This window comes from Anarrhichthys ocellatus, unplaced genomic scaffold, assembly GCF_004355925.1.
Source record: "Anarrhichthys ocellatus isolate YVR2014 unplaced genomic scaffold, GSC_Weel_1.0 scaffold113, whole genome shotgun sequence".
NCBI lineage: Eukaryota > Metazoa > Chordata > Actinopteri > Perciformes > Anarhichadidae > Anarrhichthys > Anarrhichthys ocellatus.
In genome coordinates, this window is record NW_022280143.1 from 372,164 (window position 1) to 393,797 (window position 21,634).

Here is a 21,634-nt window from a genome sequence, read left to right on the forward strand (position 1 = left end):
CCCCCCCCCCCCCCCCCCCCCCCCCCCCTCCTTCCCAAACCTTGTCTTTTCAAATCCCTTCTGGACACCGCCTGGCTGCCTCCAGCATAACAATTTAAATCCCACCTGATAATACCTCTTGTCACACTGACAGCTGTCTTCAAGTCGGCCGTGTTCCTTGTTTAGTTTGCTTTTCAAATTAGCAAGTGGATATTCTCACAATGGTCTTTGTTTTTCCATTTCTGGAAAATGAAAAATACACCCTCAGGGAATGCAACCAGGCAAAGAGCGAGTTTTGTTCTTGTTGCTAAAAATTGACGTGTGGTTTGATTTGACATTTTCTGCAGTTTGCTACCGCAATTATTGACATTCTCAGTGTTTCAGTTTGGATCTGTCTGGTGTGCTTTAGTTGTACACGGTACAAACAGCCTGCTGCTATACCTGAATTTGATCCATTTCATTAGAGAAGCTACAAAGCTTTCAATGTCATCCTGAAACACAACCCAGTGACTTTCTGGATCGTATCTGAATTGACGCCAGAAATAAATTTGGGCAAAAATGTTGAATTTTACGATGTCTAATTAGAAGCCTTACTTTGATTTAGGCCAGTAAGACAGGTGTAGTTTTGCATTCGCAAGCATCCAAAAAAACAAAGAAACGTAAAAGTATTTGGAACCAAGTTGAGTTGTCATATCAGCATCTGTTCAGCATCAACATACTCACAGGGAAGTATAACACCTCGGCTGCATGTACAATTACATAACAATCATTAGGTTGAATTACACCAGCATTATGGCAATGATTTAGGCTTACTGTCGGCCATAAAACACCGCGTAAGTGGAGCCTGCGGAGTAATCAGCTAATGTTCTGAAAGCAACACACAATAATATTTAATCGACTGACAGAGCTGGAGGGCTGAGGCGTGCCAGCCCGTAATCACTCACCTCTTCGATTACCCCCCCCCACGTCTGCAGTATTTGAGTTGTAACAGCAGCTGTGACTTGTTCATGTGCATGGTGTGAAGGCTAACTGGGTGCACGCTGCGTCACCCTGTCCTGGTGGTGGTGCGGTACACGAGTCGAGGCTGAGCTCTAGGGAGTGACGCAGGCTGAGGTGAGGAGTGGACCGCCCTGAATTATTGAGATCCAGCCTGATCACACCCTTCCTCTTCTGGTTGAGACATCCTGCAGTGAGGAGATTTAGGTCGAGGTAAACACACCTGTCCATCTCTCTCTTTGCATCTCTTCGTTCTTGTTCTTGTTGTTCAGAGTTTCTTAAAGAGCTATTAAACTGTATACAGTTTTATTCAAATACAGGCCTTACACAAGGAGGTTAGCTTCTCTTTCAGCAGAAATTTAGGATGGTAGCCGTGCTTCGACCCCACTTGTACATCCAGACTCACACATTCATTCAGAGCTCCCCTCTCCCTCTACCCTTGCTCTTTCCCACCTTTTATCTTGTCTCTTTTTTCTCCACATCTGAATTCCTCCACAGCACAAACACGCAACCTTTAGTTACCTAGCTGAATAACTCACCACCTCTCGCTGGAGAACTAAGCCTTCGGAATCCAATCAGGTCGTCTCTTCGACCTGTTTCAGCCCTGCGAGGCCGATTGAAAGAGAAATGTGTTGAAGAATGCAATAATTACCTCCCGTAATTTGGAAGACATTCCACTGTATTTTATGTTTGTAAATTTGCCTTCATTATGAACCTTACATATTTCAGGCCTGGGGGGTAAGTTTTTCGTGCAAATTATTTGCACTTCAATATATTTTTGTTGAACTGGTTTTTGGCGTGAACAAGGTTTATCTGAGCTTTCGCACCAAGAATAAAGGCTTCAACCAATCACGTTGTGATTGGAATGGAAGTATTCTAAACATACAGTATAGTGTTAAACAACACGGAGGCTCTCTAGTTCGAACCAGTACCAGCCCACCACGGACAGAGAGCAGGTATTCGTAATTTGTGACAAGATACCGTTTGATGTGTCCGCGCCCATCACTGTCTCCTTGATACGACCGTGACATTTTGTGTTTGTGTACATGTGTCACATGCCAAGTGCATAACATAGCTGTTTACCATGGACTTCAAGGCCTTTACACTAAATGGAAGATGGACGATACACCACCTGTACACGGCAGCCTTTATTTCCCCCCACATGAAAGTGCTTGGCTGCGTTTGAAGCCGTTCAAGTTCTTCTGCCGAGCCCAGGCCCAAGGTCAATACACAACACACTTCCACCTCTAAGATGGAAGTTGTTTGGCTTGCAAAGTTTGTTTACTTTGCTTTATTGGTTTAATTGTAAGAGAAAATATTCGATAAATGGAATGCCGTGTAGCCAGCTTGGAAAGCTTGGATTGTGTGACCATTTCGCCAGTATATTAACACAACTACACATTAAAAACAGTTGGTCAGACTTTCACCAGATGTATGGTCAGTGTATTTGAAGACGACGTTAACATTGACAGTGCTACTAGAACTGAACTGTGCCACTTACAGTAGTGCCAGTGGAACTGCCTGACTGCGAGTTAAATTGACACTTACAGTTTCCAATTATGTTAAACTTCCTCACGGCACCACGGCTTGTTTTCAGGGGATTATTGATATTTAAGAGGTTTATTAATTCAGGTAGATTGGCTGTCATATTCCCATTAAGAAGTTAAAACTGGGAGGAGGTTTGGCAAGGCTTCTCTGTCTTACTGCCAACAGACTCTCTCCAAGGGGTTTAAGCCTCAGTGTGTGTGTGTGTGTGTGTGTGTGTGTGTGTGTGTCCGCCTGCAGCTCCACAGTGTAGAGTCAGTGAAACGAGACTGCTTTCACTGTATGTCTCTGCACGTAGCCTATTGTGCTCAGTCTTTGTTTTGTGGATTAGTGGAGTAATATTACAACCCAACATTTTTAGGGAATTGTCAATGAATATCCATTTAGCTATTTTTAAAAGACAAGAATGATTCAATAATACACATTATCTGGTCTTAATAACTGGGAACCTGAGAAACAATTGTTGATGCACACACACAAAAAACAAAAAAAATGCTATGGTGACATACCAAAGAAGTCAGTGTCTGGGCTTTCTTATAGTTCCCATTCAGTCACAAGAGCATGAGTTGATGTTGGGTCATGAAGGTAGTATACCATACTGTAATACTACTATAATATTCCGTGTCTCCCAATTATGTCTACTGAAGCCCTCAAGACAGACTGGTTTGGGTGCGTTCTCGAACAGCAGACAGCAATCTGGTACGACAAACTGTAGAGTTGCTATTATACACTGTGATCACTCTGATCAACATATATTCATCAACCACATCACGACGTCTGTAATGTGACTAGTACGTGGACACAACTGTCCGGATCCAAGATCATCTTTCTTTGTTTGTTTGTGCATCAACCTGAAGCTAAAACATTGTCCGTACCAAAATTTGAATTACAAGTGATCTGCATACACACACGCACACACACACACACACACACACATGTATTTTACAAATCCAAGCAGTGGACTGATAGTGCCACAGAGATGAGATCTATAAGGAAGGCTGCATTACAGCCAGCCCTCATTTCTGCCGGTACTGTCGAGTCAGGGGAAAGATTGAAGTTTGATACTCGGCACTGATATGCATTAGGCTAACTTTATTTATTTTTTTCGCCGCCGCTTCAGTGATTACTTATTTACGTTGAAATTAAACGCCAGTTTGAGTGGTATTGACATTGTGGATCCTGGCTGCTGTGTCACATGAAGCTGCTGTTATTTGCTTCCCGCTCTGACGATGTGTCTTGTTTGCAGATGGTGTTTTAGTGTTTTACTCCAAAAGGCCTGTTTAACCAAATACTGAACTGTGCTCACTTTGTTCATGCATCATTTGAACCAGGAATGTTTTCCTTCCGGCAGCCAGCGCTCGCCTCTCCTTTTTTCCTTGCCACCACTTCCCCGCCAGCGGGCTCTCCCTCCCCGGTACCCAAACTAGGCCAGCTGAACAGGGCGGGCACAGAACAGTTTGCCAGTGTAGTTGAAATGAGAGATAAAGGCTGAAGTCAAACAGGCGGCGGCAGCGAGGCAGCGCAGCGTTGCCGATTTCCCAAGTTGCATCCGAGAGCTGTCGAGGTGTTTGCTTCCTGCCATGTTTTGCGCGGCGACAGGAGCATTTGTAACACCTCCGCCCATGGCTTCCACGACTCCGTCACGTCAGATGAAATCAACTTTCAGAGAGGAGAAGCAAAGGAGGAGGCGGGAGACGGGGAGATGGGGAGAGGCGCGTACAGGAGAAAGAGAGAGATATTTTTCCCTGCTTCTCGTGAAGAGCTTTTGAGACATAGTTGGGGCTTGAATCGCTGTGCATCGTTATTGTTGTCAGACACCGGCAGGAAAGTCAAATTTGTCAAACGTGTGTGGAAGCGGGGATGATACTGAATAGCTGAACAGGAAGCCACGGGTGAGAATGAAGAAAAAAGGTTGAGTATTGAAACCGAGTTCCTGGGTGGAGCGCTTTGGAACTAAACAACCTTGGTGTTTATAGATACTGTCCTGAATGAAAACCAGCAGGCTATCCTTAATGGAACGCGGTTGTAAACAACTAGAGAAGGCTCTCATTTTCCAAAGCATGTGTGTGTGGGTGAACTGCACGTACAAGCTACAAAGTTGGTGTGTATCAAACATGCGCACATATAACTTCACCAGATGAACAATGACAAGTCTGATCTTGCACGTACAGGCTCATTTGTACTAAGTAATGGTTACTGCTTCATAGCTGATGCCACCTGGTACACGTTGGACTCTCATGTCTAGAGACCAACAAGTGTGGCAACTTCCAGAGAAAAATGCTCCTCTTGGCAGTATTCATTAAAGAAATCCTAAAGTTTGCAGAAATATTTCCCAGCATCTACCTTTAATAGGCAAACCTCCCTTAGAATTTCTAATGCCAGGTGAAAGCTCACCGAGGTTGCACAAATTCAATTTTGATTGCTCAAGTACCAAAATAGGAAATGGGAACCTGCAGTCAGCACTGTTCATTTTACAAACCCCGCTCAACAGAAAACTCTACTTCTAACTCCTCCACAAACAAGGAAGATATGCTTTACTCATTGTCCCAGATCGTACTGTACACTGTAATGTACAGTATGAAAAAGCAGAAAAAAGGCTGGTGATAGTACATTCCCAGGACATATATCTTTAAAAGGAGGATATCCATGAAATGTGGCGATTCTTAATGTTTCTGTTTCTTACTTCTTTTAGCTGCGGAATAGTAAAAAGCCAAATGATGTTGGTCACGCCGTTTCCCCAGAGTCCGAAACTATAAAAAAAGAACACACTTGAATAAGCCACTCTGAGTTTGTTCTCATGTCTGTCAAGACATTAGACGTGCCTGAAACCCACCAATCAGCTCTCCTCTGTAGAGCTACCCAGCAGAGCAGCAGCTCATTAGCAGAGAAGCTGCTTATATAGAAACAACGAAATGCAGATGAACACATCCAAACTACAGCAGTGGAGTTTTTAGTACAACACTTCTCAAATTTTACTTCATTAGGTACTTTCTTTACCAGCCATGTTAAAATGATACAGTATCTCTATATGATAATGAATACAAATACAATATGTGGATATGAACGTAATGTGCCTGAAACCAAAAGGAACTGCATCCTTGTCACCTGATTTAGGAGTAGCAGTCTGACAATTGAGGCAAATTGTGTCAGTCACAACTCATTCGAATCAAAACACACAGACATCAGACACACTGCTACACAAAGTAGACTTCAGACTTTACAGTGGTGGGAGGAGGAGGATAGACACGCAAAAAGCCTTTTATCAGCCTTAGAGGTATCACAAGTAATCCAGATGTTTGTTGTCTGTACACTGCAAACAGGAACTGCAAAGCAGCATGACTTCTCATGATGCAGATTTGTCAACGTGTAAAGTAAGGAGCCAAAAACACACGGTTTTAAGATCAATATTCAGAGATTTAACAAGGTTCATCCTTCAGTCCTGTTCATCCTGCACCGCACATGACAAAGTGAAGTAGTACATTCAAAGTTCTGATGTGGCACAGGTCCTATTTTTACTTAATGATCCCATATTGGAGCCTGGCACTGTGCATGCGTTGATAGTTGACGCAAACAGGTTTTCTGATGTCCCTGAAATGAAATGCAAAATTGCCAGCTGAGTTTTTCAGATTTTTCTTACACTTCAGACCAATTTAATTTTATGGACCTCCTCCTGCAACCTGATACGAAGCTTTTCTTTATGCTTCATCATTTTGATTAATTAAGTTACATGCCTTTAAATGTTATGTTCTTTTTTATATTTTGTCGGCAAATAAAAATAAACACGGAGAAGGAGCTGTGAAGATTTTCTCTGGCAACTCCTGAAGTATGCTTCACCCACTTCTGGCATAAATCTGAATACAAATCTGTATTTTTCTGTGAAATAAACATGGCAGCTTTACATGCCTAATATACACAGATTTAGATGTCCATGAAATAAGTAGAACATCAAATCTACCTAATGAAAGTACAGAAAATACAATCATGATGCTTCGTTTTCTTCTCCTGCTCTTCCCCATCTTCCTCCTCCTCCTCCTCCCCCTCCCCCCCACACAGCTTAACCACCGAAACCCTTGCATCACAGAAACACATCAGCACCTGCTGCTGCTGCTATCTGCTCAAGTAACTTCCCGAGTGAGCCCTCACTTTTCATTGGCAAAATCTGAAATATTAGCATTCACGTGAAATCTTACTTCACAGTGGTTTTATAGATGTATCGTCCTATGAGCGTTAACGAAGAGCTCCTCCTCCCTCCACCGTCTCCTTAATGAGCAAAGCCTGTGTGCAGTGATCACAAGATCAACCACTGCATCTAACAAGGGGGTTGCAGCCTGAGACCGAAGTGGTTCTGCTGTGTTTGGAGCCGGAAATGTACACAACAGTTAGTACCGGTCTTCCACACTGCTCTGTGTGGTCCCATTACTTAGAATCTCTTGCTTTAATTAATCACTAGCAGAGGGCTTAATTCATCTATCATTTCAGCAGAGTGGAGTTGATTAGTTTAGTATTTCCCTCTGGCCCTGTTAAAGTTTTTGATTTCCTTTTCTGTATTTTATTTATTTTACCCACCCCTCACTCTCCTCTCATCTTTTATAATGGCGGCTCATCAAGCGCTCCGAGACAATCAGCCGGCGGAGCACCCTTGACTCCCTTTTGAGGATTTTTGATTGCGACAGTGGCGGGTGCTTGAAGTCATTGTCGTGGAATCAAGTGGATCCACTTGTGGTTCGTTGTTGCTGGTTGTGCGCTATTAGGAGTCTTCCTTTTTAGTTTTTATTTCATGGACCGCTTCCTCTTTTAGCCCGACAGGTCTTCAGAGAATCAATGTATAGAGTGTCTCCTGCTTTGGAGCATTGGTGCTGGTGGTATTGATGAGTTTCTCTGACTCCGTTTTATTTATGTATGGTGACGGAGAATTACATATTTCAGAATTGTTCGCAGTATTTGTAATGGCTGCCTTTGTATTAACTGTTGTAGCTTGAATACCTTGGCAACAGTGAGATGTGGTGACTGCAAGGGGACACCATTATTTCCTGTGGTGTCAGCTGCTGCTAATATTGAGTAATTAAGCTTTCTTTAATTTCACATCTGCAAATATATTCCAAAAATCTGGCCAAGTTTAGGAGTTTCACTCATTTTTTTACATATACTAAGCTGTCAAGGATCATAGGAATAGTGCCAAGTCGGTGTGTGTGTGTGTGTGTGTGTGTGTGTGTGTGTGTGTGTGTATTTGTCCTTATTTTTCTTCAGGGACCTGTGTGACTTGCCTTTGAAATGAATTTGTGTGTGTCTGTGTGCGCCCACTTTGCCTGTCAGTGTGTTTGAGTGTCATGATCCTGAGAGCTCTGAGAGAGGAAAAGGCCCGAGCTATTTTTCCCAGGAGTCATCTGCCAATCATTTCCTCAGATTCCGTGGTAAGAAATGGAGGGGAGGGAAGGAGACAGAGAAAGAAGAATAAAGAGGGGGGGAAAGGAAGAAAGTCTCCCTGTAGAATGACTAAATAGACCTTCAGTGATCTGACAGAGAGGCCTGGAGCTGAATCCCAACTACGCTCTGAACAGTTAAATATCCACACTGGGAATGCTGAGCTTTACCCCACTATTGATTTTAATCATCTCTTAAAAGCTGTGACTTCAAAAAAAAATAAAAAGAGGGAAAGACCCTAAAGACTGGAGTAAAGAAAATAGAAATCCTGTGAATACGGAAAATGGAAGGATGACGACTTATTGGATTTTTTGACATCTTTCACACCCTCAGCCCCCCCCCACCCCCTCATCCCCCAGACCCCTTTGAGATAATTATATGGTGCTAAATTTACTCCCTGCTCTGGCCGCTGCTGACCGAGTCACAGAAGCGCTCATTAACGGGAATAGATTCTCCGTGTTCTCACGGCTGTCTGCAGAGCCACTAATGAGGGGTGAAGTGCAATGATGGGTGCTTGATTTGAAAAAGGCAACACTAGGAGTGAAATGTGAGGGCCCTTATATGACTGTAAGAGCTTTCTGGTCAAATATTGTGCGATGGACACTACGCTTCCTTGCTTATTCCTCAATGGTAGTAGGCCTGATGATTTTTATATATTTTTTGTCCTTAAAGCATTTGTTTTCATTCGTAAAAAGTGTATCTGCTCCTCAATTCTTTCAAACAGTATCCTAAAATCTGTGGCATTCTTCAAAATACCACTACTGTATCTCTCCATCGGCCTGAAGGTGGGAGCAGCCAATTTCTAAGGAATCCAATATTTGCATAAATTGCATGGTCTTTCTCAGTTCCAAACCTGCTTATATGCACTTGTGTAATGTAACTAAGAGTGTGAACAGGGTGTTTCTGGAAAAAACACAGTGTCTAGCGGAGTCAAACAAACACAGGACTGATAACCAGGAAACTGTAACACCAAGCACAACAGGGACACTTTGACGGTGACGACGTGGCATTAAACCAAACCTAAAATGTGTGATAATGACGCACAAAGAAGTCGTGCTATTTATACGCCTTCTCATGAGATCAGGTTGAGCAGCTGAGGCTGAAGGGAATGGTGTTAGCTTTGCAGGAAGTTGGTCGAAAAATAAGCTGATGAAACATTAATAATTATTATTAATGATTATTCCTTTTTGGTAGACAAATTGGCAATAATTGTTTATTTCAAACATTAGTAGTTCAATCATTTCCCAAAATTAAAGTGCTTACTGACTGACATAAAACAGTTGGCAGTGTAGTGATCTAGTCAAATTTACACCATTCTCTCTCTAACTTCACAGAGAAATGCTCTTTGATCTGCAGACGGATTAGTTGGGGAACGGTGAAACTAAAAGAGAGATACAAATAAAGTTCATCCCAATGAATGTACATTAATTCAAGAAATAACATAACGTTACACAGATGAGCCAATTTTGAAACAAAACTCTCGCATGCTAATGTGCTCAAATGGAAAAATAGGTGTGATGAAAATAAACCTTATCCTAAAAACGAAGTTTCACAGGAACACATGTTGTAAACAGACATCTACATAAAGTGACATATTATCAGCTTCTAGCTCGGCTCAAAGTCTCACAATTAACAAACTACGCAGTGTGAACGCACTACATACTGATTTTTATGTCGTAGTTAATATGAGTAGTATGTTAGTGTGACATTTTGAACATAAAGTCAATGTCTCTGGAAGAGAAAAAATAACCTGTCACCACTAGGTGCGGTAAAGTTTACAGAATCAAAGGATAGTTGCACAACTAACATTGTAGTTTTGTGTATTTTTTACCACATGTTGCAGTTTCTACTGCTCAATGACAAATACAAGAATTGGAAGGCTAAGGCATGGCTACTTCCACACTTTGCCATACCAATTACATTCCACACAATATTCCTTTGTGTCGTACCTCTTTCCCCACTGACATCAGGACAACAAGTGATCCAGCACTAATTTGTAAGGTAGCCGTATTGTTGCGGGCAGGTCGGGCTTTTATTCCATGGGGAAGGAGCCGGGGCGGCTCCCTGCGCTGGGCTCAGCCTCCTAGCTTGGTCAAGGTGACAGTGATCCATGTCTCTCTGGAGGGCTTCTATACAGGATGTGTGGCGTTATTATACCATTAGAAATAGCCATGAATGAAAGGATGGGGGGTGTGGGGGGGGGGTGGAGAGGTAGTGAGAGTGTGATATAGCCCCTCTGCCACCTGATTTCAACCCCTGAGGGAGTTCACAGCTAAAAGATGAGGGGTGATCATGGCTGCAGGCTTGTTTTCAAGTCTTAATGTGCAGTGAAAAATCCTTCGTGTTATCGGACTGGACAGTTTGATTGAGAGATGCAGCAGTGCAGCAGCCAGCAGATCGATTATACCCTGGTGCATTGGCTCACTGTGGAAATGTCATCTTAATAAACGATAAATGACACTTGAAAATGGTGGAAAATAACAGTGATCCATTCCTGATTTGGTGGGGGGCAGCAATGTAGCCTTCGGAAATATATATTTTATCCTACACTACAAAGAATATAATGTGCTCTATGCCTGGAGGCTTAGCAGTGTTCATTGCATGAGTCACAATTATAATGCTGAATCCAAAGGAGCAGTTCCAGACTGCACTTCACCAAAACTTATTAGCCTACTGTACTTTTTATCTTTCCAGTTTAACTTACTCGTAAATTAATAATGTTCAGTTGTTCTTTTGTAGATTTGAATAAGGGATCCGGCTTTGATTTGAAGTGGTATCGTTTTTCTCTTTCTATTTTAATGCACTTCCCCTACCACTGGGTATTCTTTACATATTTGTCACAGATAATTCATTATTGCTAGCTATGGATCTTGTCTATAAGGAAACATTGTCTAAATCAGTGGTTCCAAACCAGGGTACTACTCAAGGGAGTGCTTTTGAAGTTGCGTGGGGATGGAAAAATTATAGCATAGCTGACTAACTTAAAATATTCATTAGATTTAGTTTGCTTTGTTTTATAATATATTCACATGCATTGCTGTGCAGTTGTAACAACTGGATATCACATGTTGTGATTTTGGGGAGAGAGCGTGAAAAGCAGTTAGCTAGAGAGTAGAGACGTCTATACATTTAGCTAATGGATAAATGCTGAAAATAGACAGATAAAAGTAATGGATTCAAGGCTGCAGTAAATACAGAAGCTAAAAAGAAATGGCTAAACAGTTCAAATAGCCTCTGATACTCCACGTGATAGTAGTGCCAGTATAGTAGTTACTATGTAATATAATCAGTTTATTTGAATTTAAATAAATATCTAAAATTTGAATTGTGAGCTGCTGTACATTGTTTAAAGTTTTTCTGCTCCGTTTACATTGAGCCCCTGATGTCTTTCCACACACAAAATAACTTATTTTACATTAGAGAAAACTGTAATCTTGCTCAGATAAGGATGCAGTGAATTGTACACGTTATGCTTGACGACTGTATTGTCCTTAAGTTGTGCGAATGTCCTGTACTCTGCATTAACCGGTCAACTTAACTGCCCGTGTTAAAGCTACACTTCCAGCTATCAAACAACTCTTGGCTGGAGCTCTCGATGCACTTGCCTTGCTCTCACAAATTTACCACCTCTTAAGCAGGGGATGGTCTGTCCTCCAAACCGTATCGTAGTGGCACCCGTTGGGGCTTGCACCACTATATAAAAGATAATAGAATATGAAATTGTTTTTATATCCCCTGAATGTGCAGAGGCTGCTTGCTAAAGGCTTTCCCCACCATTGTTTTAAGGCTCATGAATCTTCTCAATCGCCACCACTGATCGCGATGAACGCAACACGAGGACATTTACACATCGTCTCGCCTCATAACCTCCCCACAGTCGACTGGACGGCCCGCACTGTGGTGCTTATGGTGGTTGAACGGTGCAGCGTGTTGCCTTACATCACTATTGGATTTTACCCCGCCGGTGCCACAAAACAGCATATTTCATGTGTTTTGAAATATATCTCCCTTTGAGCTGTCGGCCTGTGGTCCATTTCAAGCTGCTGAGGGTCTGTGGAGCAACAATACTCTTTGTATATATCTGTGTGTGTGTGTGTGTGTGTAGGTGTGTGCAACAGATGTCATGGAGAGACTTCATAGGTTTGATTCTAACTTCCTCATTAATTGTTTCACAAATCATTTACTTTTGTTTGTCTAACCAACAGCCCAATTATTCCATTTACAGTGATATTTAATGAGAAAGATAACAAACCATCACTTTTGAAATTACTTGAACTATTAATGATCCAAATTGTTGACCCACTAATGAATTAATTCACAGCAAATCATGTAAAACATGGAGATCTATTATCAATGTTGCACCCTATTGTAAAAATGAGTGTGTAAGAGAGTGTGTGTTCAAAGGCTGTTAAGCCTAAATTAAGGTTTAATCGTGCACCCATTCCTTTAGCTCATTATCATCATTAATTCATGGTGTGGTGCTTTGACTGTTTTGACCTAAAGCTTACTGTAAAAATAGCTACTTTTTTCAAGAAGCTGTATTGAAATCTATGCTTAAAGCATGCCCGTTGTGAGACAGTTGGCAGGCTGAACCTGCTGTGTGTGTGTGTGTGTGTGTGTGTGTGTGTGTGTGTATGTGTGCGTGTGTGTGTGATTCCAGGTCCCCTGTGGCCTTGCTGACCGTGGTCCAGGACGGTTGACCTCCGGCCGACCCTGAGCCATTTGAAAATATGATTGTAATCCTTGTGAGGATTTGGCCCGGGTGTCTATTACCACTGTAATCTGTCACACTGGCATCCAATATTCATTCCACATCCAGGTTAAGCCCCTCTTTCTGTCTGCACCACCCATCACCATGTGTGAGAGAGGGAGGGAGAGGGAATCCAGTCGAGGTGTTGGCATGACTGGAGAGAGAGAGGTTTTGAAATTGAGAGAGCACTGCTTCAATCAAGCCCCTGGGTCGGGGTGAAGAAATCTATTGTGGAACACAAGGTCTCATTAATGCAGCAGGGATAGCTTTAACCCCACCGTCTCACACGCACACACACACACACACACACACACACACACACACACCTTGCTGTGGAAAGAGAGGTAAAGACATTGAAGAGAAATGGATAGATGTATGAAAAGATATTATGCATGTCTGGGGAATAGGTGGGAGAAATTCTATACTCTTGATGCAATGACATGCTCACACACGTGGTGCACGGTTGTAATGGGAGTATATGTAACAACAGTATAGAAATTACAGTGCTTTTGCTTTTGCCTGCTTTGTTAATTTCTGTAAAACAGCAGTTTCTACTCACCTATAAATTGATATTGGTGGATTGATATTTTGATATGATGGTAAATTTAGGGTAGACTTACAAGAGGCTGCTAACCTGTCCGGGGTGGAGTGTGCATCTTGTCAAATGCATGCTGGGATAGGCTCCAGTCCTCCATGACCTTGGACAGAATAGAAGATGGAGGGATGGATGGATGCTCGTTTAATTACAGTAAACCAGTATTATTTTGGTACCATGCAGTATTTGTGTACAATGCATTATCTTATCCCAGTACTGTTGCGTGTTTCTCTTAGGAATAAGTCAAACAGAAAATTGATGAGTCCATTTCTTACTGTAAGGAACTGAAAGCTTAAAGTATTCGATAAACAGGAAGGCTCCTTATGCACTCTGGCTCTGTTTTATGCCACCAAGCGTTATCCATTTGTGAGACTCTCCCATTAAAAGAAAGACTGCAGCACATGATCTTTAATCTTAGCATATTTTTAACCTCTGGCAAATAAAAACACTCTCCAAACCGGCTATTGAAGCTTTAAAGACGAAGCGAAGAATAAGAGTGGGAGTGCGCTTTGGAATTGATTTGAATTTCATATCTAATAAACTGTCGCGTGGAGAGTGCTTCTTCCCAAACCTGCAAAGGCTGGAGAATGTGGTGGGGAAGCAATCTGTTGCTCTCATTAGGAGCTCCTGGGCTCTGGTATTGATATGTGTTTAGAGATAAACTCCTCCAATCACTCTCCATCTGTCTATGTCTCTCTCTCCTGTGCTACAATAACAGCATAGGACAGCATTGCATGGGTGTGATGGTTGGTTGCTTGGTTGGATGGATGGTTTGTTTGCCAGCATTGTGTGGGTCCAAAAAGCATCTGAATAAACAAAACATAAAAAGTCATTACTTTAAATATCTTAAAGCAGAAGGAGCATTATTAGTGGCGGAGCTGCCATTCTTCATACCTTTTGTTCAGTAACAAAAGGAGTTTGGTGAAAAAAACACATTCTCCTAACATGACATGATTGACAATTGACTTCATATTGACAGCGAATGACAACATCAATGCCGGTATCATCAATTGTGTACAATATGGGAGTAAACATCGTATTTCAAACAGCCGTATTGTAAAATATTAATTCGTAAAGTGAGATTTTCACGGCAGTCATGCATTTTAGTAACACTGTTCAAAAATAGTTGATACTTTTGATTCATTTTCAGTCTGTTTGACTCTTGTTTTACATTCACAGATTCTATAGTAAGGAAGTTTCTGACTTCCGATGCTTTGACAGTCTAAATCTTGATGCCAGTGCTCTTTTAATCAGAATGCACTAACGGTCCTCCTCCATCATTTTCTGTCGAGAAGTAGTGGCTGTTTGTGAAAAAAATCAACCAAAAGGCTATGATGCACTATTTCAGCTGGGTTGTACATAAGCTCGAAGTCCAATGTCCAGGCAAGATTCACGCTTAGGTTGATTTAAATGTCGAGTTCAAAAGCAAATATACAGTAGTTCATCCCCTGACACTGACACACCTACAACCTTTATCATTTTAACTAACCAGTGCTTGGTCCGGTGCTTAGTGTCCCCCACTGTCAACGACAATAAAAACTAAAAGAACCTCCTCCGGCTTGCACTTCTCAATGCCAATCCCTCTGTATCATATCTTTGTTGAAGTCAAAAACAAGATTGGATTGGAAATGTATGTGTGCAAGAAAGGAGAAAAAGAGAAGAGGGAGAGGCAGAAAGAGGAAAAGACGGAGGGTGGATTCAATTTGCTATCTGGGTTACAAGTCCAAGACATCTGTCGGGTTGTTTGATTGGTGGGAGACCATCTATCGCGTTGGCTTGTCGGCAGATAGTAAATTTATATTCCCCCCCCCCCCCGAAGTCCCATCCTCCATCAGCGGAGACGGACTGCCAGACACCATGGTCACATCTTAATTTAAAGCTAGACACGGTCAGAATCTCAGTAACTTTTGTTAACCTTTGTCCGAACACCTTTTTACATAAAGAATTGTTCTTTTTTTATTTTTTTTAGTTTAGGTAAAGGTTGAATCACCTCTTGCCATCTATATGAGAAAACATGTGAGTGGGGGAGGGGGAGAATCAATGCAGCATGGTGTGTTTCCCAGCAAGGTACGGTAGTTATTCACATATTCAAGTTGAGTAATAAATCATAGAAATGTGAGAATTTGCATAAAAGTAAGAATAATTTTAAGGTGCCTTCTCTTATATCATTCTAATGGAAGATGGTACACTAGAGGAGCCTCTTTTTTATCTTTAAATGTATAATTGTTCAGATGATTAACCATTGTTCATTAAACTGTAGCAGTTACAGAGGCATAATCAAAAACTGGAAAATCCACCCAGACTTGATTTACAAATGTTTGAGGGTTAAATTGCTTCACACGAGTGATATGAAGGCAAATTGTTCCATCTGCAACATGTCTAAGACCCTTGGTTGGCAAAACCATCTCCCTGTGGCCTAAACATGACGAATAGTGCTGGTCTGTAGAGTGCAGCTGAAAGCAATCATTATAATTTATTATCCTCTATGTTGCTGCATTGCTTGATTTTTATTACACTGGTCAGCTGATAAAATTAGCAGTTTGACAATAATGGGGACAACATCAAAGGAATTTAGAAATCCATCCACAACCACGTTGGTATGAACACCCACCTGCACACACACACACACAGAGACACACTTGCCCTCTCACTCTATCTCTGCTAATAATCGGATTAAGCCGCTGTGTTTTGGGTGGATCGACGCCATCTCTATTAGCACCAATTTAGCATGACCTATCCGCTCCAGCAACCTCAGCGCTGGCTTGGTAGTCTGCGATGGCTGTGCCCCATCCTGGCCACTTATCATCACACTGGGATTAATAGAAACATCCTTCGTAATTACAGAAATGCTGCGTTGCCGTGCCGGTCGCTGTCAATTATTTTAATGTGTGCCAAGCCATTAATCGGCTAACAGAGCCCTCAGTGGTGCCCTACAGTAAAACACAGAAGTCTGCCATTGATTTTCACGAGGCCGCACTCAGCATTTTATCTCGTTTCTCTTCGGACCGCCGAGGTTATTGATCTTCATAAAGGCAGTATTCTGTCGTTAGGCGAGAAGCGGAGGAGACAGTAATGAAGGGTTTTTAACCTGTGTGTTCGGGGGAGCGCTGGACGACTGGCCCAGGATGCCGGGTGCTACACGCAGCAGATTTCCTGCTGCCCGGCCACAGGGATCGATAGGGATACGTCTTTGTCCGATTACAGAGATTTGCTGTGAGGATGGACGCTTGTGTGTGTGTGTGTGTGTTTTACAGTAATAGCTGATCACTAGATCTGCCTGATGTAAAGGAACAAAAAGCTTAACCTCAGACGTGACACAACTGCTCACATCAAGACACCCTGTGCTTACTTTTACTCTTCAAGCCGAAAGGTATACAGGCTGCAGCTGGACTTCTTGTGGCAGAACCTTTGGCGTATTATAGGTTGACGGTGGCATCAATGCATCTCCTACCTATAAGCTGCGCTGGAAAGAAACTAAGTACATTTGTATTTTTAGATTCTGTCATCTTCTGCTCCTTTATAATTGAAGTGCATTTATCTGACAGCTACAGTTACTCTGTGCAACATTAAATATGATAAAGTGTGTAAGATGAACTTACCCATCAGTATATAAAGTAGTTCAAATGAGCTTAACCTGAACTTGCCACAACATTAAAATGCTGCTTATGCATTTAAGCCTCAGGAATAATAATCCAGTAATATTTCTATAAACAATATACCAATGACAGGCATCACTCTGCTGTTTTAAAGTGTTTTTACTGTTGGTGTGTGATTGGGTCAGTTGAATCCGTAACCACTCCCAACAGTGATGTCACAAGGTCCTGGTGAACAGTTAAACCACTGGAGTATTTCTACTTTGAAGTACTCCTACTTTTACTGAAGTAAAGGATCCGAATACTCCACTGTTTATAAGTAAGAACGAAGCAAACTCACAGTAGAGAAGTCTGCCCGTATGAGTGTCAGGAGATAACTGCTTAGTATAAAAATGGAATATTATGTAACTGAAAACTTGATTTCAAGGCAGAGATTTAATTAAAATATAGGAGTCTCTAACAGCATTTAATAGGATTTAGGAATACAAGGACACCCTTAGAAAGGGGAAGTGCTAATCACAAGAATGTGTGTGAGCAAGAGTACGTCTTGTTCAGTCAGTATGACGCAGTACAAACACAGAAAAATTAACAACAATTCACAGGGGCAATTAAAAGAACATGCTCTCTCCTCCGGTCTACCCCTGTGCTCCGAGCAGAGCACTCCACCGCCATTGAGTAACAGTTTTAGGTCTCCCTCGATGAATGCGTATTTACGACAAGCCACGGCACCACAGTCAGCCCTCCTGCATGCCAAGTGAGTTTCTTAGACACCGCGCACTCCCCCTCAGCAGGCATAACTGTCGCATATGAGTTATCACACATCTGTCTTTGCACCAGATGCTGCAGTTAATGGCACACCTAACCTCACACCGTGAGATGGTACACTAAAACCTGGGTGGAATTTTCCACTGCCCGTCTGCCGTCGTCCTCTTCAGTCCCCTCCCAGCCACCGCTGTCCAGTGCTGGGAGAAGCCCGTAGGGGGTGGTCCAGACAGGATATTAATGGGGCCCTCCAACAGTCACAAGACGTGACAGGGCCCTGTTTCATTGTCACCTTGCCTTGGAAGACAAGGAAAAACTTGCAAAGCGCTATTAGCCGAATGGAGCTGTTTCTCTCTCTCGATCTTACATCCTGCTCCTCTCTCGGTTTCCTCGCTACATTGCCACACTCACCTCCACACACACGCACACACATGGGCTCACGCACAGGGTGACATCTCCCACCTAATCAAGTAGTGGATTATATTGTCCTGATAAATTGGAGCTTGTAGCACTTGAAAGGTCCTCTTGGAGGAGTGCCTCCTCCCCCCGACAGCTAGATGGAGCCCCGAGGGAGCAAGGAGAGAACATCGGCTGGTAATGATTTGTGGTAAATCGGACAAATGTTTTTAGAAAGACCTCTTTCAAGCGCGAGACGTGATGAGTTTCAAGCTTGCGAAGAAACTCTGAAAAAAAACATAAGTCAAATTTGGATGCGAGGGATAAATATAAGACGTCTGTTTTGCCTCGATGAATGAAGTTATTGCTGAAATGATTAAATGGTCCAAAAGGTTTAGGTGAAGTCAGGTGCACAACCTGTGGAGAGTGAATGTGCTCACCGATAACGAGTCAAGTTGAGGGGGTGGGGCTACAAGGGATACTTGAAGATACATGAAGAGTCAATGAACTATGCTATTCATTTGATCAAATCACACAAAATTAATTTGTGTTCCTCTGTGCCACTTGATACATACAGCACCCTACTCCTGTGATTTCAACATGTTCGAAGAACACATGTCTTAATTGCAGTTCTGGGAGGGATGTGACATTTGTAGTAACGTGATGTAACAATGCAACAGAGAGGAAGCAAACGCTGTAGTGACGGGTGTTAACAGAGGTGCTGCGTACTCTTTAAAGATGGATGTGCAACCATGAAGCTACGTGGCTTCGAATATTAATATACGACAGCACACTGCGCTCCAGCAGAGCATGTGTATGCACACGGTGCCCTCAGTATGATTTAGCTTCAGACTTCACAAATCCCTAAATGACTCTCCTAATGACATGGTGGTATATGAGATACGCAACGCCATTCTTACCTCTTCATAATAAACCTCATTTGTTATTTCTCCCCAAGACTAACAACCTTTCAATACTTTGTATTGTATCTCTCTCTCTGTGTAGGAGAACCCCTACATGTGCAATAATGAATGTGACGCCACCACCGAGGAACTCGCCCACCCTCCAGAGCTCATGTTTGACATCGAGGGCCGCAACCCCACAACCTTCTGGCAGTCCACGTCTTGGAAGAAGTACCCGAAGGCCCTCCTGGTCAACATCACGCTTTCTTGGAACAAGACCATCGAGCTGACCGACGACATCGTCCTCACCTTTGAGTCAGGCCGGCCCGAGCAGATGGTGCTAGAAAAGTCGCTGGATTATGGACGGACCTGGCAGCCCTACCAGTTCTATGCCACTGACTGCCTGGACGCCTTCACCATGGAGCCCAAGACTGTGCAGGACCTGACTCAGCATACCCTGCTGGACATCATCTGCACCGAGGACTACTCGCGAGGTTATGTGTGGAAGTACGATAAAACGGTGCGCTTTGAGATCAAGGACCGCTTTGCGCTGTTTGCTGGGCCCCGGCTCCACAACATGGCTTCGCTTTATGGCCAGCTAGACACTACCAAGAACCTGCGGGACTTCTTTACCATCACAGACCTGAGGATCCGTCTGCTCCGGCCCGCTACAGGAGCTACGATGGTGGACGAGAACAACCTGTCCAGATACTTCTATGCTGTTTCTGACATCAAAGTCCAGGGCAGGTAAGACCTGAATTGTTTTTGTAATCATGGCATGTAGGCGGGAAATTCCAAATTTGTAAGGGAATTTGCTCCAATCGGCTAAAGTGGGACAAATAGGGGTTCAACACAACATTTTAGCTCTGGGGTGTCCTGTCGGGTTAATCCTGCTAGGACTTCCTCAGTGGTTGTCTGTTGTTTTATTGCAGTAACAGCACAGCTACCCAATAGTGAAGAATAATGCGTTTACCGTTGCCATTCTTTCCAATTCGGCAGCGGATCCATAATGATGTGCGGAGTTCACCAGTTGTCAGCGCATCTTAATTTACCAAGCTGCTTACGGCTTGCTGAAACACTCTATTTTGAACGGCGAATTCACTCAGCTGTCTATTAGCCCGTGGAAGACATTGGAGGTAGCATTTCAGCCGTCAGGTTACTGCACGCTGTAATTAGTGTTTGATTTACGGAAGCCACAGAGGGTCATATAACAGGAAAGCAATGCGCCATTATACTGTTGGAGGAAAGGTCGACAAAAGCCTCCCCCGTTCCGTGACGCTGCTACAAGAGTCACTGGGGCATAGACTTAAGTGGGTCTGTTTTACACTGTGTGGTTTTTCAATTTAACAGATGTGAATATGGCTGTAGGGGTGAAGGAATGAAGATTTAATTACTCTTGTTTTGTTTTTCACACATGAGAGGCTCACAGTGGAGAGGAGCAGAGCAGCGGAACATCACAACAATTCAAAGTTGTGGAGATGACATGCTCAGTCCCAAAATCATTTGCTCTAACTAACCACTGTGGTTTTGTTAAAAAAAAAAAAAAATCAAAGTTTTCTCAGCTGAGTGCAAGGATTAGCATCAGGCAACAATTAAACAACCTCAATTGTTGTCATTCTCATGCGCCACTGGTTATAGTCCTACTGTAATAATATGTTTGCTGCTGTGATGTTATTCACATGAATATTATCAAATGCCTTCAAGCTATTTAATGAAACTCAAATTTGTTGATTTCCTTCAATATGCCTTTTAAAATGGAGTACAGCCACACTGCAGTACACATGTCTCTAATGCTCTTTAAATGGGCAGGTACCCTTGAGCACAATGACTATGATAATAAATGCCTCGCTCAGAAATTGAATTTTTTTGAATTTTCGCATGATTGAGAAGGTCATTCAGCAAAAAAATAACTGGAGGGAATTTACTCACACAAAAGAGTCGGACGGCGGCGTCCATTCAACACTCGGAAAACGAGAGGGGCTGTCACAGGCGTGGATTATTTATTCTATTTGACTAATCACGGCCAAGCTCATACATCCCTGTGGGGCTGCAGATTTTGAGCAATGGCTGCGCGCCACCATCGGGCCGCTGTCGTTTACCAGCCTGCTGCTTTTTGCCGAGCGACGCTCGCCTGAGAAATGTTCCCCACTGTTTACCAAAGGTAACACTCAGTTCAGCCATAATGAGATACACTCTACACAGAGAGGCTTTACTCTCCACCCCCCCATGGCGAATCACTGCTCAGTCCCTTTCTCCGTGCGTCGTATACGAGACGTAAGCTCCTTAACCCCCGGAATACAGTTGTGTGAGACTCGGCGGGAGCGATTTTGCAGGGGCAGTGAGGTTGAGTCTGGCATATTTCACTGTGCTGGACTCGGCTGCCATCCCCCCGGATCGGGAGTGAGCGCGGGGGGGGGGAATGGAAATACAGTAGGAGAGCCCGCAGATTTTCTGCCCTTGCCACAACAGTGTGAGAAACAAAGAAAGGAACTTAAGCTCTTTGCCAAAGTAGGTCAACCTAGAAATGATAGAAAAAGAAAAAGGAAGAAGCACAACTTTGCAGAAGTAGACTTTGCTTCTGTTACATGTGGCTGAAGTTGCTCCAGGGAAGCCAGAGGTGTCATGCATGGCCATTCTATTTTGGTTGATTGCAAGAGAGGACCGGACTTAAGGCACTGGGGGGGGGGGGGGGGGG

The 21,634-nt window shown here is 43.0% G+C and overlaps 1 protein-coding gene across 7 annotated transcripts in view; it reads left to right on the forward strand.

The window, feature by feature from the left end:
• ntng1a (netrin g1a) overlaps positions 1-21,634 on the forward strand; it is an 87,553-nt gene that overhangs the window by 15,239 nt on the left and 50,680 nt on the right. For all 7 annotated transcript variants that reach the window (XM_031876695.1, XM_031876696.1, XM_031876697.1 and 4 more), the window contains exon 2: positions 19,043-19,686. In XM_031876695.1, the coding sequence (XP_031732555.1) occupies positions 19,043-19,686 (644 nt within the window). The remainder of the gene's footprint in view (positions 1-19,042; positions 19,687-21,634) is intronic.